Here is a 26143-nt window from a genome sequence, read left to right as displayed (position 1 = left end):
TGGAGGTTTCACAAACCAAGACAGATTGAACGCGACCAGACACCACTGATCCTACAACTGAAGTGGATACACACATCGCAAACCAACAATTTTGTCGGTTATCCAACAAATACTTACTTCAGCCATTTTCGTATGACAGGGGCTGTTGTAGGCACTGACAGGGAATCAGGGAACAAAACCGACAAACAGTGCCTGTCCTCGCAGAAGTTAGTTAATATAAACACTCCAAACTGTCTTTACTTTGGTAAAGAAATATAAATACACCAATATGCCCTGGCTGGCATAGCTCAGTGGATTGAGCGCGGGCTGCGAACCAAAGTGTCGCAGGTTCGATTCCCAGTCAGGGCACAGGCCTGGGTTGCAGGCCACGGCCCCCAGCAACCACACATGGATGTTTCTCTCTTTCTCCCTCCCTTCCCTCTCTAGAAATAAATAAATAAAATCTTAAAAAAATATATATATATATATATAAATACACCAATATATAACAAGCTCAACTCGGCCTGTCAGTCTCCATTACTGGATTCCAACCCTTGCATTTGCCGATTGAAAACGTACTGTTATCTTCAAAATTAAAATGCTTCAAAATGCTGAGTTTCACTGTTTGAATGACCACTATAGAACTTTAGCTACTAAACATGACTATAAGGGGTCACTGCCTAGCTTTATAAAAGCATGATAAATTTACCTCACTCAGGGAAAATAATCCCTGAACATCGTCTCTCTCTCATGCACAAATGACAACCTTAGTTTTTTTTACACCTTTCCTGCACATCCCACTCCTATGTAGCCTCGGGTTAGTTTGTAAATTGATAGGGAAATGCAAGTGGTGTTTTTTATAGTCAATGCGTACTGGTTGGGTAGGTGACAGTCACCCTCAGAGGATAATTATGATGATAATTAAGAGAAAGCAAAACCAGAAGTCAAAGAACTGTGAAATCGGAAGACATGAAAAGCAAAAGTGCAAGTTCATTTTCTAGGCTCTGAAAACTCGAGTTCTAAAAAGGTAACTACGTAGGAGAACAAAGTCTCTGCTATGCAATTCTAGGAAACTCAGACAACAAAAGTGATGTGGAAAGGGTTTGTCAAAAGAATTCCAAGGCATGATTTCCCTGGCATACCTGTCACCTTTTCCTCCATTAGACTATTGTGTTTAATTCGCGATATGCTCCAAGTAATGCTATATGAATGAATGGCTTCCACGCCACCATAATGAAGTCTCACACAAACTTAGGTGGCACACGACAAAATCTCTGTTGGCTCCCATGGTTCTAATTATCTCTCTTTAAGTGAAAAATGCACCATAGAACCACCTCGAGGGAGTCACTTCTTTGTTCAAAGCTGCTTTCACAGGCTGGGTGCATGGGCAGGTAGTTCTTAGGCTGACAGGGAGGACTCCAGCGCTGAAAGAAAAGGAACCACTCTGGAGGAAAACAAAGTGGAAGAACTGACGTCTCCAAAGGTTTCCCAGGGGCTGACCGCCATTGCTTCAGGCCCGTCGCCAACCTGTCTGACTGTACTACACATTCTTACCGTTGAAATGTCAAAATGAGAGATTTAATAAGGTCCTTCAATTCCATAAACCTGGTATTTTTATTGAATTCGATTCCACAATGGACATATTGATTGCATTTTATTTTGTATGGGTCTAATTTATTTTTCATGGGCCTAATTTTTCACCTTCGCGTCTAACTTCTCCAAGAAGTAGACTCCATCACTATTGCTTCCTACTCTAAAATGTTGATATTTTGTTGATTTGAAACACTAACAAGCTTTCAAATCTGTTACTAATGCATGCTCACACAGCACTTACAAGATACTTTATGAAGGTTGCTCTTTTATATTAATTATTTGGGATTTTTGATAGGTGATATAGTTTGTAATATGGTTTCAAGGTTATTCAAGCAAGAATCACATTCTATATAGCAAAATGCTCATCCATCATTATGTATTTTTATCACATTGGGATGAATTTAATGTTGATTATTTCAGTGTCTATTAATTATTCTAATAAATTTGGTTTTTAAATATCATATTATCATAATGAATAAACCCTAGATTCACAAAAGGTAAAAGGATAATTTCTATTTTGCGTAGCATTTTATTTGCTGTAAGTGATTTTAATCAGTTATTTCATTAAATCTCCATAACAACTACCATAGTTTGCTGTGTATAATGTGTGCCCATGTTTTTGGCCCAAATTCTCAGGAAAAAGAGTCTTTTTAATATTTTAATTCAATTGTTTATTTATATTTAGAAACAAAACCAATTATCATATACCAAGGTATTATTTTGCATACAGATATCGAAATTGCTTTCTAGGTTTACATTTTTAACACATAAGCATAAATAATTAAAAACATTTAGATAGATGCAGAATTAGTACTCTCCATGTATAATGCACATCTTTATTTTTCCCATAAAAATTTGGGCAAAAACCTGCACATTATACATGGCAAAATATGTGTGCTATATATGAGTATCTCTGGGCAATTATATTACATTTTTATATCAAATAGGCATTAATTTCATACCCTATAAATCCTCCAGATGATGTTTTCAGAAAGTGAACAAATGGTGTGAATTTGTGACTTCACTGGGAATTTGTTAAATAACTTAGTTTCATTCTGAGAAATATGAAGATAACTGATTATTTTTATTCTTGTTCTCATGAGTTAGTCAAACAGTGAAAATACGTGATGACTTAGTATCATTTTCACTTGTGTCAGCTGCTAATTTATCAAAGTCATGATGGAATAAGCAAATAAAATATTTACTTTATGGTGGTTGGAAACAAATCCTATTCATTGACTGTTGGGAACCACCCTGCCTGGTTTTGGGAGCTGTAACCCCGCTGACAGGCAAAAAGGCCCCATGACTAGGGGACCTTGGGCCCATAAGCCACTGAGACAAAGCTTATCTTCCTGGCAGGGGCACAGCCTCTGCCCCCTTGACTTCACCCTGCTTGACCCTTGGTGGATGACTGGTTAGCCAATGATGAGCAAGATTCCTCAAGGGAGGAACAACCTAAGACAGACACAGTCGTGAAGGGGCCCTCAGGGAAGGACTTAGGGGAAGGGAAAGGGGTGACAGACCCTCGCCCCTCGGCTTCGTCATAGCCTGAGTCCTCATTCTATCTGTAAAAAGTCTCCTGATCTCTTGGCTGCCCGCATCCCCCACCTGACTCAGGCCTGTTACAATGCTGGAGGTGCGTACAGCTCTGTGCTGGAACAGGTGATTCCCTGGGGGAGATCAGGCCTAGGAAAGAATGCATAAAAACCTGTGAAACCTGCTTTGCTAATACCCTCAATTTAAATGGTAAGGTCCAAGCATGAAGTGAGTTTGTTTCCCCAGGTCTTATGGCCCTTTGATGTCACTCTATCTATCTGACCCCCACTCAGAGTAAGCCCTTAGAGTTCTTTGAATATTATCTATTGTTTGATCATTACTGCCCGACAATGATTGATGAGCTTTACATATATGCCCTATATTCCTATGCAAACTGAACCCAATAGAAGCCCATTGAGAAAGAGGCCCGAGGCCCATCTCCTCTGAGAGATCGGCCACTTTTTCTCCCCAAACTGATCATGTCTTGGTAGACTTATTCTTATCTGCAGTGCCCAGGGGAAGCTCTGCGGGATGGACCACCCCCCACAATTGACTGTATGAAGAATGAACTGAGGTAAGATATTAGTTATTGGAAAAGAAATAGTATCTACCAACTTAGAGTTCCAAGGGGAAGGGAGATGACTTTCACCCTTCATAATGTGATTTTTGGGATGATATAAACCCACAATCAGGAGCTACACATCATAGACCACTAAGCAAAAATGCTGTAGCAACTTTTAAAAAACCAATTTGCTACTTGGTTTATCAACTGCTTACTAACAGGTGCTTCAGACAAAAGGTTCATCAAAAAATCCCTCCTTTGAATTCTTATTCTTTTACACATATTTTAATATTATTCCCATGATTATTTTTGTGTCACTTCAAAAACAAACTGGATGGCAAATTAAAAATGATTTCAATGAATATATGGATAGAAAAACATCTGACCCAAAAATGGGACATATACAAGCCACCTTTTGATAAATTTGATTCAGGATAGAAAAATAATCATGCAGGATCCTGGCTTTAAAAACTGAATTAGCACCCTGGCTGGTGTGACTCAGTGGATTGAGCACTGGACTGTGAACCAAAGGGTCACTGGTTTGATTCCCACTCAGGGCACATGCCTGGGTTGCAGGCCAGGTCCCCAGTAGGGGGCGCTCAAGAGGCAACCACACATCGATGTTTTCCTCTTTCCTCCTCTTTAAAAATAAAGTAAAAATCTTAAAAAAAACTGAATTAGCACTTATAGTTAAATACCACTCCTCGTCTGTTCTTAATCTGCACAACAAATTCATCTGATGAGTTCATCTCTCAAGGAGTTCTATAGCATCTATAGCAGATACAATTCAAATGCATTTACAAATAGCTCATACAAAGACAAATGATGCATGTAGTATTTGTACTATTTTTACTTTCTATTTCTTCTGAGTTAATACATAAAAAATATTTTGTGGATTGAGCAATATCCCTCAAACCTGTGAGTTATTTCAACTTTGTCCTAAATGAGTTTAATTCTAATCAGTTAATTTTAATTAACACTAATTGTTCAAACTGCAATTTGGGCATTCAGAAACACCTCGCTGCATTGGTGAAAGCCTCATTAGAGAGAAGGTCTTCTGTTGGGTGCTGTTTCAGCATTACTGCTATATTTTAAAGTATATATTTAAACATGAGTGGCAAAAAGGGATTTTAAGTGTAAAAACCTATATAATACCCAAAGATTTACCTCTTTAAAAGTATAAAATTCATCTTCCATAAAATGTTCTAAATTAAAATAATAGTATAGACCTATACTATTTTATAGTGTAGTTCTCTACTCTGAATGCAAACTAATTATTTCAAATATTTAGCAAAATTTTGCACGGACACTGTGTCAACTACACAGTAAGCATTTAAGGAATGTTTATTAGGTCTTTGGGTTTATAATTATTTTGTTTTCAATTCCTTTTTTCAAGTTCATAGCAATGAAAGAGCTAGCAGAGACTCCAAAAAGCAACAGATGCATTATAGAACAACTCTGAGTGGTCTGATTTATTAAAAGACAGCCAGCACAGTTTTGGAGGAATGCGTTTTTTTTTTAACTTGGATTTGACCCCTTTTACTCTTTACTGCCCCCGCCCCCTTCCCAGTGGCAACTGCCATACAATTGTCTGTGTCTTTAATTGTGTCTGTTAGTTTTTCTTATTGGTTCATTTGTTGCATTCAGTTTCACATCCCACATATGAGTGAAGTCATATAGTTCTTGACATTTGTGTCCCACTTATTTCACTTAGGATGATATTCTTAAGATCTATCCATGTTGTCACAAATGCCACCGTTTCATCCTTTTTATGGCTGAGTAGTGTTCCACTGTGTATAGGGACCACATCTTCTCTAGCCAATCATCCATGCAAGGACATTTTGTTGAGAGCAAGCTTGGTACAAATAACAGGACATTAAAATGTTGAAGGTCAATAAAAATAAGATTATGCCAACAAGTCAGTGATTAAACTACAAACTGTCTTCTTCACAGCAGTTTGTGAACTCAAGCTGTTTGTAAATAAGGAGCAGAGGATATGAAAGTGGCTGGAAAAAAATTAAAAGAATATGGGTAAGAGACAAAATAAACAAATGGGACGACATCAAACAAAAAATGCAAAGGAAACCATCAACAAAAGGAAAAGACAAGCCACTGAATGAGAGGACATATTCACACCAATGATACATCTGGTAAGGGAAAAATATCCAAAACTTATAAAGAACTCAGAAGTCAACACCAAAAAAGAAAAAAAAAAACCAACCCAAAAATACAATTTAAAAATGAGGGCCTGAATAGACACTTCTCCAAGAAGGACATACAGATGGCCAATAGACATGAAAAAAGGCTCAACGTCACTAATCATCAGAGAGATCCAAATGAAAACCACAATGAGATGTCATCTCACACCAGTCAGAATGCCCATCAACAAATCAACAAACAACCAGTGCTGGCGAGGTTGTAGAGAAAAGGGAACCCTCGTGCACTGCGGGTGGGAATGCAGACTGGGGCAGCCACTGTGGAAAGCAGTATGGAATTTCCTCAGAAAACTAAAAATGGAACTGCTTTTTGAGCCAGGGATCCCACTTCTGGGAATATATGCAAAGGAAACCAGAACACTTATTCTAAAGAATACATGCGCCCCTATGTTCATTGCAGCGTATTTACAATAGGCAAGATCTGGAAGCAGTGCAAGTTCCCATCTATAGATGAGTGGATATAAAAGTAGTGGTACATATATAATGGAATACTACGTGGCCATAAAAATGAATGAAATGTTACCCTTTGCAACAGCATAGGATTTAGTCCCGAGGACTATCGAGAGTGGATTTGAGTGTCTGCAGAGAATGCTCAGAAAATACAGAGTGGTAATGGTGATGGTTAAAGGGACTGATTGAAATAATGACCCAGAAAGTACAAGGAGGGATCGGAAGCCCAAAGTAATGAAGAAGCCCCTTGAGCTAAAACTGACTATGTGGAGGGGATGGCTGAAGAAAGTGAAGGGGAGGAAGACACAAACTTCCAATCATAAAAGAAGTACAACATAGGGAATAGAGTCTGTAATATCGTCATCACTTGCATGCTGAGAGATGGTTACTAGACTTACTGTAGTTATGATAGGGGACTCAAAACTTGGAAAATTTTAGCTTAAGATAAATAGCCATAAATCTGGCAAGTAATGTGTATGTTAAGCTTTTTGTTTCAAAACTACAGATAAGGCCCATCTGGCACCTGAGAAAAAGCGGCTGACCTCCTGGGGCATTAGCTAGAGATTACCGCCTGGAGACATCCATACCAGGAAGAAGCAGGCGACTGCCCCTCCCACTTGGAGACAGCTATTGTCTAGGATGGAAGTGCTGCAGCTGCGAACTTCAAAGACTCTCACTAACTCCTGTTTGCCCTCCCCCAACCCCCTTATAAAAGATCTGGCCAGGAAAGAAAAGACAAGATGGTTTGTTAGGGTATGAACCCGCCATCTTCTTGGATCGCCGGCCATCTGAATAAAGCGCCCATCAAAGATTCAATCACTGTCATTGCTTATTGGGTTTGGTAGTGACAGGCAGCCCGAATGCCGGTGTCTTTTCCAGTTACAGTTATGTTATAATGTATATAAATGTTGAATCACTACATTGGAAATCTGAAACTAATACTTTATCTTTTGCCAATTAAACGTTATTTTTTTAAAAAAGTAAACGAAGGTGGTTTAAATCTTTTCTTTCATAAGTAAACATTGAAGTGCCTGAGAAATTTTTAAGGTATTTCTTTTTTTAGCAATGCCACATGGAAGAGGGAATCTGAGAATGAGAATTTGTGATAAAGAACTGAAATACAATATTTTAAAATAAAATATATTGCATTAGTATATCACAAATACTGTGACAAGCTAAAAGGGTGCATTGGAGGGCATGTTAATCAATAAAAGCTTGTATCATTAAGTAGAATCTTAAACAACTTTCATTCATTTAATTGGAGATGCAGGATGTACTACTAGCTTATTTAATCAAATCATCATCTCACTATTTCAAGAAATTCCATATATTTACTCATTAGAACAACCTATCGTTTGCTAGTTTGGTATATGTAGCAAGCATTAGAAATGCAAAAATTAAATTAAACAACAACAACAACAACAACAAGAATCTCTGTCTCTACCCAGGGTGCTCAGACTCCACAGGAGAGGTATTTGTCCCGAAAATAGGTACTTATGTAATTTATAAATACATGACTCAATAATGGACCTAATAATAGCATAATCCAAAAGGACTTTTAAGTCTTCATAGGGTACCATCAGCAGGCCTGCAGGGTTGCATTTTTCTCATAATTGATTCTTTAGAAAGTGACAACACATGGATGACATATTTGGCCCCCCAAGCCGGTAGAAATACTTAGTCTGTAATCTGTGGGATTTTTGTTGCTGTTTTCTCTCTCTCCCCGTATGATGCCAATCAGTATATTGAAATACAGCCTTGCCTTTCCTCATTCATTCTCCCTGCTAACGTTTGAAGCTTAACGCAATCATTTCAGAAAAGGAAAATTTCAAACCCTCAAAATGGCAATGCTGGTAAGATTTGTACTCCTGAATAGAGCCAGAAGAGGTGGCATTTAGGTGGTATTTAACTTGTAGAAAACTCACCTTGAAATATCTGAATAAAAAGCCACTTTCGTGCTCATAGTTCTCTACAAGGAGCTGTGGCGTGGACGAGGAAAACAGGGAAGGGAAGAAAAAGATCTTTGCTTTCAGTACAACGTGAGCAGTTGCAACTTAAGTGAAACAGATGGCTTCAGTAACGCAGTGCTACCATAGGTGGGAGTTCCCACGGCAGGACCTCGCTTTGGTCTCTGGGATGTGAGGATTCTGACTCGCTATGGGTAAAGTGATGTCAGTGGAACATCATTCATGACTCTGAAATGTAGGCACAGGATATTCCAGGAATTCAAATGGGGCAAAGCCTCTGCGACCTTTGCTTGTGCACTAGGGGAAGGAGAAATAAAAATGTCACATATGCTCATCGGACTTTCTCCCTTGGACGGTTGTAACAGCCAATCTATAAAAGCCTACACACAGAATTTAGGACCTGCAGTGCGGTTATGAAAACAGTAGGATGCATCCATTCAAGGCTCACTCTATTTATCTATCTATCTGAGTAGAGCCCCACTGCCTAGTAGAATTTCCCGTCTGACGCTGAGGAAAATGATCCTTGACTAGTCATCACATACTAAGAATTCATGATCACCTACATTATTAACACCAATTAATATCAATATTCTTCATTTAGAGAACTGATGGCAACTAGGATGCCTCTGATACCAATTCACACTGAGAGGGGAATTTCTCATTCTGTGAGGAAGACAGCAAAAACACCGCCCACCCAAGAGCTCTATGACACGTGACCTGTGGAGTCCTTCACACTCACGGGAGGTCAAACGCTTTGAGTTCAATTTCACAAAATCTAAATTCAGCAAGTCGGTAACAATGACAGAGGTCCGTCATTATGTGACAGGGTCCTCCAATTTGCTGTAATGGCTACAAGCTGAGAGAAGGTTAATGATTTTTTGGCAGAGTTTTAGATTTTGGAGAAAGGGAAGTGTATAAAGTTCATGGGTTAAAAAAGCAACAAGTGCACCTACTTTTGCAGATAGGGTCTGTTGGAAAGGTATTTCCAGGCTTTAGAATACAAGAAGCTTTTAAAATCTTGAGACACCAGCTTATATCACTGCATTCTTAATTCTAATGAAGTCATATGAGCTAAATTATTTAATGCACTTTTATATGGAAAACATGTGCAGTTTCCCTTAATCCTTATACAGAATCCTTATTGGGCAGTGACATATTACATTAAGATAAATCACAACATTTTTGTGCTCTAAGAAATTGCCTCAAATTCTCAGCTACGATTCCATTTTGTGTTTATCTAAAAGCTAAGATCAAAACATTTAGGGGAAGTAAACATCCTTCTAATGTGAACTACATGTTTCTTTTGGATATAAAAGTTAAATAAAAAATAACATTGATCCACAGAGATCCTTGTTATTTTGGTTTGCCTGTCTGAATTAATGTTCATTATTATTTTTTTAAGAATTTATTTATTTATTTATTTATTTTTAGAGAGGGGAGGGAGGGAGAGAGAGAGAGAAACATCCATGTGCGGTTGCTGGGGGCCGTGGCCTGCAACCCAGGCATGTGCCCTGACTGGGAATCGAACCTGCGACACTTTGGTTCGCAGCCTGCGCTCAATCCACTGAGCTATGCCAGCCAGGACAATGCTCATTATTTTGAGCGGAGAATAAATTGGATTCCTTTGCAAATAAAGGAAAAAATCACATATTTCCATAGTTCGACTAAATACGGTTTTAAATAAAGAATCGAGTATAATATAAATACCTAGTTCGAATGCACAGGGTCACCACGATGAGCTACCTGCCAAGTGTCGTGTGTACTGATCGTAACTGCAGCGCGCACTGCCGCAAATCACAAGGTTATGCGAATTTTCAGGTATAGGAAAAAGGAGAGACTGCAGTAGTATTATGTGATTTTGGAAAGGTTAATACGTTCATTACTGTCTTCTGTTTGGCCAACATATTTTCACTAGTTCAGATCATGTCATTCCATGAATTTTGTCTGTGAGACTCTAAGAACTTACTAAAGAATATTTGAAATAGCCCTGGCTGGTGTAGCTCAGTGAACTGACTGTGGCCTGTGACCCAAAGGGTCGCTGGTTCAATACCCAGTCAGGGCACGTGCCTGGGTTGCAGGCCAGGACCCCAGTAGGGGGCGCTCGAGAGGCAACCACGCATGGATGTTTCTCTCCCTCTCCGTCTCCCACCCTTCCCCTTGGTCTAAAAATAAATAAAGTTAAAAAAAGTATTTGAAATAAAACAAATGACATATCTTTAAAAGAAGTATCATTCATCAGTAATTCTAGGGGTAAGACAAAGTAATTCTAATAGTTTTAAGATTAAGGCAGAGTCAACCATTTTCACTGGTTGGTTCACACTTATGAATGAATTTCTAAAGTTCAGCGGCTTCTGCCTTAGCTACCGATTCCCTGTTCACTTTTATATCAATTAAGGCTTCAGAAACGTTTCTGTTAAAAGTTCAACTATTTGAACCGTGTTTTTAATAGTGGAAAGCCTTCATCTCGATTCAGTGTTGCCAGAGCTTGGAATAAAGTGTTTACTCTCTGCTCTGCCGCGCATGTACACGAATGTGTTTTCAATAAATGTGGTTAAGTGCTGAATGCCTATTACCCTTCCGCCAGTTTAAGCCTAAACCTAACCTCAAGTGTAACTTGCTCATGCAAATCAATTCACACGGGGAAATTTGGTTCTTCAGCGAGATGAAAATTCCCACCACCTGGGTTCCTCATTTGTTAGGCGAACAGTAATAAGAAAAGAAGTTCCCACAGCTCAGACAACTGAACTGTACACTCCTTGTCACTTATCTTGAGAAAAGTTTCTTTTGCAGTTTCAGATTTCTGTGGGCTGTGATGTTTTAAACAGGTGTCCTGTAGAGATTATGACAAATCTCCATTGAAAGAATTTAAGATATCTAAGAGAATTGTCACAACCATGAAAGGTGAGAAACATCAAATGCCCGTTCTCTCCTTTTAAAACAAAACTACGTTCCAGGGGAAAGCAAACCCTTCAAGCGGCTGGGCCACAGCCCACTTTCCCTCGCTTTCATTCCCATTCTTCTGGCGAGTTTCCTTGCCGTTTATTTTTCTGAAGTAGAAGTATAGGCTGAGTTATTTAGACAGTAAGACTCTTGGGCGCTAGATTTGATCAGATGGCTGTTTTAGGGTGGGCTGTAATTTCCAGAGTTATGTTTACAGCAATAAAACGATTAATACTGAAAAAGGACCAGGCCCTGGCCAGGTAGCTCAGTTGGTTAGAGCACTGTCCCAATACGCCAAGGTTGCAGGTTCGATCCTCAGTCAGGGAACGCATAAGCAGCAACCAATGAACACATTAAAAACTGAAACAACAGATTAGTATCTGTCTCTGCCCTCTTGCCCAACTCCCCTTTCTCTCAAAAAAAATCAATCAATAAACTTTTTTAAAGGACATGTCCACATAAAAATAAAACTAGCAGTGGATCTGCCTTGGCTGGTGTGGCTTGGTGGATTGAGTGCCGACCTATGAACAAAATGGTAGCTGGTTCGATTCCCAGTCAGGGCACATGTCTGGGTTGAAGGCCAGGTCCCCGGTACAGGGTGTGTGAGAACCAACCACACACTGATGTTTCTCTCCCTCCCTTCCCCTGTGTCTAAAAATAAATAAATACAGTCTTTAAAAAACTCCTAGCAGTTAATGTGGGGAAAAAAAGTCAGTTACAATAACTGATTCAATGAGGTGTGATACCGCATTGTAAATAAATTCAAGTCTCTCCCTTTCTGGTTGAAGACAATGTTAGTGATTAAGATGTGGGACATTTGATCCTTCTGTTATTTGTCCCAGCATTAGGTATCAATATTCTGAACAGAAACTGGAGACAAAAGCCATTATTTTAACTTGGGATTCTCCAAGCAAATCCATTAAACATCAAAATTGCTACAAGCTCAGCTAGTTAAAGCATCATTCAGGTACACCAAGGTTGCAGATTCGATCCCTGATCAAAATCAAAAACCTGTCAAATTTGTATACAAATGAAATGAAAATGCAACAGTTTTTGATAAGATAATAAGCCATCTGTAATCCTCATTTGCTTACACTGTATAATCTATAACAAAAATGCAATTGTCAAAGGATAAAGCTTAAGTTTGAAATTAGACCTGTAAACAGTATCTGTCCACATTTCCCAGGCTGTCACTGAATTGTTAATGACAGTGATTTTTATAGAGTGAATATTTGTCCTACCATTAAGATGTCCAGAAGAAAAAAATACCTTCATAATTAGTCTACGGGCCCTAATATAGTTAATAAAGTTGAGCCATAGATGTCAAATATTTGTCCAAATAAAAGTAAAATATTCATGTGCCTAGTCATTATTAATATAGTTAAATGATATTTCAAAGATGTAGACAGATATAAACTTCTATTTATCACAGTGACTAAACACCAGGACTGTAAAGTGAAAAAAAATCTGAATATGGAGAATATCAGAATACCTCCTACCTCGCACGGGCACAGATGTAAAGATAACTAAAGAACAAAGGAGGATTTGGATTCATTTGCACCAACTAAGAGTAACACGTATATGTGTGTCCTGATTACCAAGTGTGCAAAAAGTAATCATCGTGGGTAATGATTCTTTTGTATTTTAACCATCACCTTTGGTTGAATAATTGACTCTGGATTTTTCATTTACTGTGAACGTGTTGAGTTTGGAGAATCAGCTTACCAAGTAGCCTTTTTCTAGAAGAACTAAGAAAAGGTCATTAACAATTTGTTAGCTTTTGGTCTTTTTACTGTTCGCAACTTTACCTGTTTTGGCTTCAGTAGCTTCTCAAAGGAGATTCTTCTGGGCTTATTTTTTTTTTTTACCACAGAGTTTAACAGTTCAAAATTTATCTGCATAGTAGTTTCAAAAGTCACGCTATGAAAAAATCTATACCTAGACATTTTCTCTGGAAAGCAAATTAAGTTAAAGCCATTCGGATTATTTCTTAAAAGAATTTCAGAATTTAAGCTATGTGGAAGAAATGTATGGCTCTGGTGGAAACAAAAAGAAAAAAATGTAGACAAATAACTGTGGAAAAGGCTGTGTGTTCATAATGAAAACTGTTCAGGTGATGAAATAAAAGAGACAACCTTACTTATGTGGAATAAATTTTCACTCAAACAAATCCAGCCAGAGCAAAATACAACGGAGGTTGCTGGCTTTCAGATGCTTTCCTTGCAAGCTTGTTAATTTATATTTTGAAGAACAGCATGACCTTTGAAGGTGTTGCAACTCCATTTCATTAATCTATTAAAAGTCCAATGTGTTAGACATTTTTAGCAGGAGAGACAACACCTTTAAAATAAACAGGGGAAATATTTTTCTGTAAACAAAAAAGCATGTTTCAACAAACTGGATAATTCATAGTGTTTATGGAACATTAAAACTTTACATTCCTGTATTTTTGGGTCCTAAGTAACAGAAGCAAGCTATTAAAGTAGAAATGACTATGAAACTGTTCTACTATTTCTTCGAATCAAAATTCTTGGATTCAAGACAAATCTATGTTGAGTGTAAGTGAAATTTCAGTGAAGTTTAAATTGCAGCATGCAAATCATATGTAGATGTATCTAACATTGAAGATGATACAATTTTTAAATATGTAATAAGGACTTACAAAATTTAGTTTTTATTCACAAAACTTTGTTAATGACTCAGCGAGTCTTTGATTTGTTCAAAAGGAGTCACCATTTCTGCTACTTAATATGCTTTTGTTTGGTACACAAGGTCGGTCCAGAAAAAGTCCAGCCATTGTTAATATGAGAACGGTTTGTGTGACATCGATGTGACCTGGCAGCCAAGGAGAGTGGACCGGAATGCACATGTGTGAACAATGATGACTTCACTGAACTAGTCAGTGAGGGTGGTAGGCGCTGTTCAGTGCGCATGTGTGCTGTGTGGTCTTCGTATTGAAAATAACTGAGCAAGTGCAGCAACGAATGTGCATCAAATTTGGTGCTAAGCTTGAACATTCCTCTGTAGAAACTATTGGGATGACTCAGAAGACCGCAGTGATGGGTACCTGGTGATTGGCAGCTTCATCGACAACGCACCTGCTCATGCATCACGTCTCATGCAGAGTTTTTTGGCAAAACATCCAGTCACCCAGGTGACTCAGCCCCCGTATAGCCCAGAGTTAGCGCCCTGTGACTTCTGGCTTTTCTCAAAACTAAAATCACCTGTGAGAGGGAACAGACTTCAGAGCGGTGACGAGATTCAGGAAACTATGACAGGGCAGCTGAGGGTGATGTGTAAGGTCCCCAAGTGCCTACTTTGAAGGGGGCGGAGGTGTCACTGTCCTACGTACAACGCGTCTTGTATGTTCTTCAATAAACATCTCTATTTTTCATATTTGTGGCTGGATACTTTCTGGCCACACCATGTACACAACTACTAACCGAATCTATAACCTACATTAATTATAGCACTTTGGAACATTTCAGGCTATACAGCCATCATGCATCTAATTCTGTCGTATTGTCATGGGCCCTTGATGTGTGACAGTGTGACATAATCAAATGCACACTGACAGGAGAGACCTAAACTCTATTCCAGACTGTCACTAGCTAGCTCTTGTGACCTTAGGCAGGTCACTTCAAAAGGAATGGACCCTTCTGGAAAACAATGTTGTCTGCAAGCAGTGCACCTATGTAGCAAAGAGCAAAGGTGTCACATGGAACTACCTTGATAACATAAGGAAGGATATTTAGTTAATTCTGGACTGGCTCGATTCTTCACTGGGGGTTAAAAATAACTGCCCTGCCTAACTCACCCAGTTGATTGCAGTGTTAGTTGACTCTATGTGAAGTCTTTTGTCAAATACAAATTCACACATTCGCAAACGAAGATCACGTTTGTGTGGAAACACTGCAATTTTAGGGAAACATCGCAAAGCAGGACGGTGTTTGCCTTTTGTACTAAGCAGCCCTTCGGCAGAGTATGTGTCATCACTTATATTTTTAAGTCTACTAATTTTCCCATGAGATTCATTAAAGCAACTAAACAGGGCTTGCTGCTCTGACAACAAAAGTTATTTTTGTAATACCTTCTAATAATCTGGTTCTTCCAAGGGAGAAGAAAGTGCGATCCCCCAGCGGGTGAAAACTAGGCAGCCCACGTGGTTAACTACTATTACAAAAGTCTGTCGAAATGCTCAATGCTTCAATGCAATTCAAATGAAACGAGAAGGCTCCATACTATATACTATTGCGTCATTGCGTATTTGTGTTATCCAGTACGTTAAATGACTCAGGTCAGGGAGGGGTATTATCTTAATTGAGCCTAATTAAGATTCAATGAGTGCTCACCAAAAAGTCCTACAACAAATTCAAAATGCTTAAAAGATTAAATATAGTAGATACGTTTAGATTTTTCCTTAACAGTATTTGGCACTAAAAGTTTAGTGCCCACATTGGCTGATGGAATGAATATTTTGCTGCCTGAGACGTAGTAGGTATAAGATCTTCACAGAGAGAAACTTGTCTCTTTCTCTCCTCCTGTCAAAACGGGGCCGCACCTGTTGTGACTGCTGTTAGATTCAGAGGAAATAAAATCTCTAACACCCTCAACTGCCGTGAAAACAGTTAAAATCTTCATGCAATCATTCATACAGTTCAAACCCGGTAGAAGTGCCTTTCGTAGTTACTGCAAGGTTCTATTTAAGGTGATTTTGTTAGATTTGATGGACACTCATGATAAATCTTTGCTTTACAGTTTTGTTTGTTTGTTTGTTTTCAGAAATGCAGCAGTTTCAGCTAATCACAAAAGCATGTTCTTGGGTGACTAAGCCGCTATCATTAGTATCCAGCATAAGGGAGATGTAAAGTGTAACAACGTTTTCTAAGGAAATGCTAAACATTCTGTTCTCATGGTGTCTTCCTATTCTTTAAATGATGATGCGTTGTCTAGCAGTGTAATCTTACCTTGGGATTCTAATGTTTTCTCCTAATGAATATAATCAACACTGTTCTTTATTAATGCTATTACTGAGTTTCTCATCCAATTGCATTATTATTAGCAATGATAAGTACTTCAAAACTTAATGTATATCACGTGCAATTATTTACTGGTTAATTGTTCTCACCCTTCGTTGCCATGTCTTTAAAATCTTTACTAAAATTATGACTTATGATTGAAATTTTGCCCACCTAAACAATATTTTGTTCTATTTAATAGTCCCAGTATTAACAAATCTCAATCTATTAAGATACATTTAAGCCCTGGCTGGCATAGCTGAGTGGATTGAGCACGGGCTGCGAACCAAAGTGTCGCAGGTTCGATTCCCAGTCAGGGCACATGCCTGGGTTGCAGGCCATGACCCCCAGCAACCGCACATTGATGTTTCTCTCTCCCTCTCTTTCTCCCTCCTTTCCCTCTCTAAAAATAAATAAATAAAATCTTTAAAAAAAAAGATATTTATATTACCTCTAAAACAGGAAAAAGGAGAAGTGATTTAAAGTTACGTAGTGGAATTAGATTGACAGTTTTGTTTAATATTCCTAATATTTGTTAGATTAGTCCAAGAAATTATATTTTTCTTCCAGTTGCCATCACCCTGCAATTGCCTGATTTTTCACATCGTATTCAATCTTGTATCATTTATGAGTTCTAATGCCATTGTACATGAACTCCGTTTTTTCCTCATTCTGTCTTAAGGCGTGAGTGGCATATTTTCAGAGGACTGATACTTCTGCTTTCTATAGAGTTTTCATCTCTAGTCTTTGAGTATAAAATCCGAAGAGGACTGTTATTTTTCACGCTTTTTTTTTGTTTTTCACATTTCCTTTTTGGTACACTCTGGAATTCCCCCCTCCAAAACGAAGATATATGATATGTTGGCTGCCGTACATACCTCTGCGGGTGCATGGAAACAGTCTACGCTCAGCATTATTAAATAATGTTAAGACTAATGAAATCCAAGGCAACTTTGGCAGACACCCAAGTTCATTTAGCACTTGCAAAGAACATTTTAATCCAATCGGCCCAGTGTTTCCTGGGATCCTCAGGTTGCCACCAAACAAGCTCTGCTGTTGTTATCAAGGCGTCAGAGCTCCGAAAAGTCTGGCCAGTTTCGCTGGGCAGGCGTTGGCTTGTGGACTTCGAAGCAAAGACCTCGAAGCGACCACGTTTGCAGCTATCTCTCTAACCACATTGCGCCTCGCAACACACACAGTGTAAACACGGAAACTTGACGGACGTCCACGGCGGCTATCAACGTTGTCAAATAAATGGAGCAAATTTACAAAACAGGTTGTGTCTACCCTCCCCCAAGGCTCTTTTATGCGTGGTGGTGGTGTTTCCCTGCAAAACGTCAGATAGTAAATAAATAAAGACAATGGATTCAGATTCAGTTAATAAAATGGACCTGGCCATTTTATTCTGAAGTCTGAATGATTAACTGATTTGTTCATTTTCAGTATTTTACAAACTATTACTTTCGAGATCTACAGTAGATTAAACTGCTAGGAACTTTTTTGATTCTATTTGGAAAATGTTTGTAAAATGTTGGTGAGCTATTGATACTGTGTGGCCAGTTGTTTTCTTTCTTTTTTTTAAACAGTTGTTTTACAGTTATATGTATACACTGCTGGCAAAACAGATTTGACTATATAATGAATAAGCAACTTATTTATTCTGAACTACAGTTTTTCAACGAGCTAGTTATACCAAAGATTAAAACCAATCGTAATATCCACGGGCAATAATGGCAATCATTGTAATTTTTTAAAAGTTCACCCTTTGCAAAATAGCTACATCAAATTCTTTTTCTTTACTTTGTTACCTGTTCGCTTATTTTACGTTTTTCAAGCTTGCATACCAGACTAGGAAATAACCCTTGCGGTTCAGTGTGGTTTGAGAGGCTGAATTTCAGACCCCACCTAAAATCTTCTGATTCAGAAGCTACATTTTAAGAAGATTTACTGAGATCCGCAAGGACAGATCATAACTTCCTGACAACTGCATTTGAAACTAACAACTCATCAGCAGTGAGGGCGATTGATTAGAAATTTTGTTTTGGCTCTATTTCTTCTCAACATGCTTTCACTCTTATGGCTATTTTTGTAAGCAATGGCCTCATATTCCCCTATTTGTTTACTCTTGTCTGCAATTATGAGTCATCCATTCAGGATCCATATGCTATTCAAAGGGTTCAAACTCCCTCAAATAATCTTGCTTTGATCACATTATAAAATAACCAGCTTTATCTCCTGAGTATTAAAACTGAGTTCATGGGCAAGAAGATAATGCAGCAAACAGACGAAGTTTTAAGAAATGAATTTTAAATCCATCCCCAAATATATTAAGCCTTCAGAAACATATAAACTTCAGGCTTTAGTTAAATATGCATCTGTAGAACATAAAAGCATCCTTCAAGAAATGCATATTTCTTGCCATCATAAGGAAACAGGCTTTTGAAGTAATTTTTAAAATTATATTTTATTGATTATGCTATTAGAGTTATCCTGATTTTCCCCTTTAACCCCCCTCCACTCAGCACCCCCCACTCCCTCAGGTCAAGTAATTTTTAAACACTTACACTATTTATACAATTTAATGCTTTGATAGTTTGGTTTCTCCTTCATGTCAATACTCCCTTGCAGCAGCTATTATAATGTAATATGCCCAATACAATGGTTTTTAATAATCTAAATTCAAAACTAAGTGTGGAAAACATAGTATTTTCTCCATCTGAGCCAGACTGGGAAATCGTCCAGGTTAATAACGCAAAGAAAAAAGGAAGCGTTGAGACCCGGACCCTACTCAGTGTAGTGTAACACACCAGCTGGTATAATATTTGTTGAATTTAATTTAATGTGACTACATATTATTTGGTGGTTGTTGCTGCTCCTTATTTTTGACTGATCAGAATGTGAGCCTCTCAAAGCAACTAGTCCCTAAAATTTGTCTACGGGTCACACCCTTCACGACCCTCCACATCTCAAGTATTGCAATAGTGGGCAAGCCACAGGTTTCCCGTCAGCGACGGGTAATGAATGGATGCAGTAAAACTGGTAACACCTGCAAAGCCAAGGGAAAAGGAAGAAAATGCTTTCTCCGTCTACCGTTGTCTGTAAAACATTGCATAAATGTTTTTTTCATTTGAAAGCTCCTTGAAATAATTTACAATATCATCATTTCACTTTGGGGAAAACTGTACTCCAGGAACATGAAGTTATTTGCCCAAGATCACCCTCTAGATGCTAATACAGTATAAATCATAAAATAGTTAGCGTTTACACAATTGAAACCAAGTTTCCTCTCTCACTTCCCGTGTGAACAACCACTGGATAAAGGAGTTTATAAACCTAGAACGAACGATGATTTGCATGTTTGGAAGTTCGTGTCATTTTGCTTGATATGATGCTTGCCTATGCAATGGATTCCCAAAAACAAATTGCTTCAAAGATGGCATGCCAAATACCATATGTATGATGTCACTTATACGTGGAATGTAATGAGTAAACTGAACTAAGGAGGAAAATGGGCACAGACTCATAGATGGAGAGCAGGATGGCAGCTGGGGGGTGAGGGGTGGAGGGGAGTTTTTGTTGCAAAAAGGAGGAACGGCTCACGGACACGGACAACAGTGTGGGGATTGCTGGGTGGATGGGGATATAAGGGGGCTATGTGGCAATGGGGAAAATATAACGATGAAACCAAAAAGATGGCATGTCGGAAGAAAATCTGACATTTTAAAATCATTGGCAAATATGCCTTAAAATAAATCGCGTATGAAAATATAGATGTCGTAAAAGAAAAATGAATTAGGCTCTAACACTAAGTATTGCCACATGAAGTAAACTACTTCAACTTTATGGAATGCCACAATGATGGGTCATAATTTGAATTCTTCTTATCAATAAAATAGAGGAAGTATACGAACGTCTATGGTTGCGTACTGTCAATACGATCGTGAAACGGCTCTAGTCCTGCTATTTCGCCAGGTAACTTGTATAGGGTTAGTACGAAAAGACTAAACAGGAATATGACACAAGTTGCCAGGTCATTGATAAACTTAAGTATACTTGAATACACTCATCTTTCCGATTGTTATTGTTGAATCCAGGAAGCATCTCTTTGTTTTGTCTCGTTCTTGAGGGGGTGTTACACTCTGATGCTTGAGAATACATGTTCACAGAAACGAGGGAGAGGCGAGGTGAGTGTGTGGGGACCGAAACCAGTGAGACGCCAAGATGTTACTCATCTGGCCTTCCGTTTCCGCCAACAGACATGCCCATGCTTTCTTTTTCTACTCAAAGTCTTTCATGAGACTAAAATATTTACTTGTAAAATTATAAAACATAGGACACTGTACAAATCAAAGACATTAAAGAGAATGAATTCATACAAGCGTGGCCGAAAACCATTTTTTGTTTTCCTTTCATAGGAGAACAAGTGCATTGTAAAAGGATCACGCATCTCGAGGTGCATTCTTATCACTTAAAGAATGAAACATGAAATGAATTTCCATACAGTGTCATGAAAATCCATCAATAAATTAGCTTCATTATTGTCCTGCTAAAATATATTTCACATGAATCAAATGCTTGTGTTGAGGAGAGAAAAATCGTCTCCCAGGATTCTTTTTTTTTTTTCTCTTGTTTCCTCAAATCTATTCAAGCATGATAAAGTGATTAGGTTTTTACAGACCTGGTCTGCAAATGACAAATATAGCCATCGTCACTCTCAGTTTCACACTTTATTACAATGATTTGACCTTTAATGTGTTACAGACAATTAAAAGGGTGGCTTACGTCCTTGATCAGTGGAGGATTTCTGCAAGATTTCTGCTAAGTCAGTCTTTCCATTGAAACACGGTCATTGCAAAAGACTGTTCGTATTTTCACCGTCTTTCACAGGTGTAACCGAATCTCAAAGGATGCTTTTCACCCTCAAAGACCTTTCTGCATGTGACAAACCTGTGCTTTACAACCCACGTCGTCGCACAGGGCGAGAGTATTGAGGGACCATGGCATATTGGTCATTTGATTATTTTTCTGCTGACAAAAGATGAGCACATTTTAGGGTTGGTGCCTTCTGAGTGAACTTCCGTCGGAAAGTAATGCCATTTCAAATCTCAAGGCATCTTACCTAGTTTTCTTCATTCTGGACACTGAATGGTTAATAAAGTCTTCCGATCATAGAACTCTGCTCAGAGAATGACACGCAATTTTATAATGTTATAATAGAAAGTCAATCCAACTAAATGTACTTACGTATTTTATTTTTCCCAAAGGTAAAATTTACACTTGGCATTGATAAAAGAACGTGCTGCCTGTGTTTATGGCACATTCCTTCTTCCCCGCCCTGTTCCCACATGGACCCACGGACGATGTGCGAACTGCCCCTTCTCCACACCCCAAAATATAACTTTTTCTACGAATGTTGAAACAAAAACAAGGGCCCCTTTGCCTGTGAACATGGACATAGTTACTGTGCACGTTGGTGCGAACCTTCTTGGACCAGGGCCTTAAAATCCCGCGTGTGGGAGGGTTTAAGGGGAACACCTTATACAAATATTTCAGTGTCAGCCACTATGGCTATATTCCACAAAGCAAAAAGCAGAGGGGAATAAAAATAAGAAACTTCTACTGAAGACATAAAAGGAACAACCCCTGGACACAGAAAGAATAGGCTATGCAGAGCAAATTCGGAAAAGTTGGGACTCCAACTTTTAAACCCTTAGTTGTATTTGAAGAAAAGCAGACATTTGCAGGAATCATAAAAAGTATATAACAAGCCCGAGGAATTCCACTATAAATCTGGTTTGAAATAAAACAGCAAAAGGCACACACAGACAGCAAGAAACCTCCTTGCTGAGGAGCCTTTGACAAATTTGTGAGTTTGATGTCAAGGGGTCATTGGTTCCTTTTTCTCCCTCTTCTTTTTTAAAGTTTCTTTGAGGTCGCTGACGGGAAAGAAGGTCCAAGGTGAGGATGAAATCGAGTGGAGATGAGTGGAGAAATGACCTAGGTAGGTAAAGCAGGGAAGAAGCAGGGAAGACAGATTGACAAGAAGGGGGGAAATAATACAGATACAGGTGTTTTGCTAGAGGTTAAGGGGAGGAAAGAGGCCAAGGTTAAGGGCCTCTGACTGCTGGCGGAGAGAGGCGGAGCGGGCAAGCGCGGGAGAGACGGCAGGAATCAGGGAGTTGTGTGGGAAATGGGGTGTGCTGGAGGTAAGTGTACTTCCAGGCAGCTGAAGGTGTGTGTTCTGACGGCCGAATACTAGGAATTCCGAAGGGTGCGTGGGGGAGGGGCAATGAGTAGTGTCAAGTGATCAGAACAACAAATGTTCTTTCTATTGTGTGCCACCACGTGCCCAATTTTCTCACCCCCTTTTATTGGTTTTAAACTCTTCAGAGGCTGCCTCTGTGTACCAAATGAGCACATTATGAGCACATAACTTCCAAAGTGGGACATCGGACCTGAAGATCTGCCCTCACCTAGTTGTGTCAGACTTTTGCACTTGTACTTCCTAGGGATGCCTATTTGCCAAAGCCACAGACACACCCCCTCTTTAGGAATCTCTTCTCAACCTCTTAGCACAAATTAATTTCTCTCTCTGGTATGCTCAATTAGCACCTTGATCACATTGTATCATAAATCTGTGAGTCTCCTGGCTCATAGGACACTCAAACCACCTTTTCCCATTCTCTTCTGTAGTCCTGGCACAGTAGGCAGCTAATGAATGTGTGTAGATTCTTTGGTAAATCAATACATGGACGATACCTTGATACCATACATGAAGGAAGATTTTTGGAGAAAGTGAGGTTTCAAAATTTCAGCCCCTGAATTTCAGAAAACCCTGGCAGCCATTCGAGTCCTAGTATTCCATCAATGTAGCTTAGAGCCAGTACTTTCTATAAAGTCTCCTGGTGGGTGTGCCTTTCCTCCAACCACTTCATAACTCCTGGCCAAAGGCCTTGCGTAGAGGAGAATTTTCCGTTTTTACAAAATCCATGACCAGACTTCTTCCTATCACAAGTAGTCTGTAACCAATGAGGGATTTCTAGTTTCATACAAACAGAAAAGTTTTTCCTGTCAAGAGAAGACATAATGTGAAACCTGCAATCCCTTCTGCAGTACCCAAAACCCACCATTACACTGGGGGGGGGGCGGGGTTCATCAAAATCTCATTCAGGTGATTAAAATTTTCAACACTTAGCAAATGATTGCAATCTAGAAAATGAATGTGTGTTTGTGCTAGGTGTGAATGTCCTTCTCATCCCTGTATTTCAAAGGCATAGCAACTTTAAGTTTTAAGATAGATATGTGTGTGTGTGTGTGTGTGTATAAAGCCTTCCATTAGAGAGAAAACAAAACCTCAGATTTACAAACCAGAAGAATACTTTTCTCCTGTGCCATTTCCCCCAAACCTCCCAGCTGCCTGCAAATCAAAATACAACAGGAAAGCAGTTCCCAGCGTGCCCTCTGAATGGTATTTCCTTGAGAAGGTCAGTCAGTCCCAAGGCCAAGTTGCCTGCAGGCGTCCGGCCTCAGTCCCCTCCCCCTCTTGCCCTGAGCAACGTTCTCTAATTGCGCCCTGTAGTCCTTCTCCCAAGGCTAAGAAATATATATATATATATATGGTCCGCAATGGGGGCAACAGATTAGCTTCCAGTTCGGGAAAGCGGAGGTCATTCCTTGGAACAGAAGAGCAAAGTTGGAAGGGAAACCGCAGTGGGTTCCCCATTTGTGCATCTTGTCTATGTGCTGCTTTACAATACAGAGCACGGTGGTGGCGTCTCCCCGGGCGGCAGCAGCTCCTACAGTCTTTCTGTCCGCACCTCCCAATTTGCAGTCCCTTCCTTCAGTCCAGGGGACGCCCCACGCTGCGCCATCGCCCTCGGCTGCCCCCATCCCCCACCATCGCTATGACCCTCTTTGGCTTCTAGGCATCTCTATTGCCGGCTGAGGCAGCCCCGGGGTCTGGAAAGCGCCGGTCTTCGCACGCCCCTTCCTTATCAGCCGGGCAGGAGAGAAAAGAGCGGAAATTGCACATTGGAACTATTATTTCATCGGACGAACTTGCCCTCTAGAAAGCCGCTGAATAAGTCCATTCACAGTGGATCCTGAAGGTGCAAGATAAAAAGGAGAGAGGACGGGGGCAGGGCAAAGGGGGAAAACGGCCTGGGAAGCCCCGAAACCTGCGTCCGACCCCCCCGGGCCCGCCACCGGCCCCGGCGCGGCCCGCAGTGGAGTCCCCCGCGTCGCGCGCGCCTCCCGGGACCCGAGGAGCGCGGAAGGCGGGGCCCGGGGTACCAGCGCGGGAAGGTGGCCGAAAGGCGGCGACGGCGGCTGCGCGGAGGGAGCGCGCGGGGGAGGGCCGCCCGGGCTCCCGGCCGGGGCGAGCTGCCCACCGTCCTCCGGGCCGTCGAGCCGGGCAGGGACTGACATCATCGCCAGAAGGAGGGGCTGCCGGTGCCCAGGCCGCGGGAGAACGGCGCTCTCTCGCCCCTCCGCCGGCGCGCCGCAGTGGCAGCCCGGCTCAGACCGCGTGGACTGCGCGGGGCATATCTTAATTCAGCAAGAGGGGAGAAAGGTATCTTTTCCATCCCGGCACGTCCTGCTCGGTTCCTTCTTCGACACCGCCCGCGCTTCCTCCGAGGGACCAGACAAAGGCAAGAAAAGGGCAACATGTGTACGAATTCCATCACTTCGACTTGCTCTCAAATCCACCCCCCCCACGCAACACATATGTCGAAGGACAGTCCTGAGGCCGCTATTCCAGCCGTGATTGTGCGAGTTTCTTTCAAACAAGAGTGAGAGTGGAATCCCATTTAGTCTGTACCGAGTTCATAAGGTTCCCGCAAGTCCCTTTTTCAGTCCCACGTGTTTTCACCTTTTACGGGAGGGGCCGCGTCGCTTTACTCAAAGCGGCGCTGCGTTCTCCCGAGTCGTGCTCAGTGTTTTGAATTGTTCTGTGCACGCTCCGCAGGTTGTTTCTTTGCTGCAGCGCTAAGACCTTGCTAGCCGATCTTGAACACCATCACCCCCTCCCCATATTTCCTGCCTCCTTCCCCGCCTGTCTCCATTTTCAAGACTTTGAAAAAACACTTTTCCTCGTACAGACACAGGTCCTGTGTTAGGTTTAAATCCCATCTTCGGACGTTTCTACACAAGGACTCGCTATGCTTTTGTTCTTTGTGTTTAAATTTGCTGTCTTCTTTTGTCCTAGCCCCTTTTCCGTCCCATCCTTGCTTTGTGGGTGTGTGCCGCAGTGGCGCAACTTTTGATTCCCAGGCCTGCAACCTACATGTTAACAGCCAGGCACCCGGCCCGGAAATGCGAGGGTCCGCGCGCAGACGCGCGCTCACACGCACTCCACACACACACACACACACACACACACACACACACCCATGCGCCCCGCACCCCAAACCGCAAAGGCAGCCAAAGCAGCGAAGCGCGGGATTATTTCTTTTGGAAGCCAAAAGGCCGGGTTCAGCTGGGTTCTAAAAGTCTTTCCCCGGGGGGAGGGAGGAAAGGAAGTGGTTCCCATTCTGCACTTTCGGAAAGGCGCATACATGCAAGCCTGGTCTCCAAACGAGAGCAGATTGCCGCTCTGCTCTTCCAAAGTCTCTCAAGGACCAATGCGCGGCTTCGCGCTGTTAAAAAGTCACCTTTTCCGAGGACGCTCTTATACAGGGCCGTTTTCTTCGCGGAAAGAGGCCGTTTTATGGCCACGCACTTAAAGAAATAATTCCTTTGTGATTAATTGTTTTCGGATTTGATATCGGTAAACGCCATTCACTTATGGGATAAGGTGCTAAGGGATGAAAAGTCATTTCTTCAGAGACAGAGGAACCCTGTTACGTTCCCCTACGGTCTTAGAAAGTATTCTTTCCCTTT

General features: G+C 40.6%; 1 protein-coding gene across 1 annotated transcript in view; it reads right to left on the bottom strand.

Annotated features, from left to right (window-relative positions):
* Positions 1-26143, bottom strand: part of PCDH11X (protocadherin 11 X-linked) — a 388563-nt gene that overhangs the window by 360784 nt on the left and 1636 nt on the right. The window contains exon 3 of the mRNA XM_045847395.1: positions 24320-24808. Within this exon, the coding sequence (XP_045703351.1) occupies positions 24320-24808 (489 nt within the window). The remainder of the gene's footprint in view (positions 1-24319; positions 24809-26143) is intronic.

The sequence above is a fragment of the Phyllostomus hastatus genome, unplaced genomic scaffold (assembly GCF_019186645.2).
Source record: "Phyllostomus hastatus isolate PE091 unplaced genomic scaffold, TTU_PhHast_1.1 phas_contig_551, whole genome shotgun sequence".
Lineage (NCBI taxonomy): Eukaryota > Metazoa > Chordata > Mammalia > Chiroptera > Phyllostomidae > Phyllostomus > Phyllostomus hastatus.
This window is presented reverse-complemented; position numbering and strand designations above follow the sequence as displayed.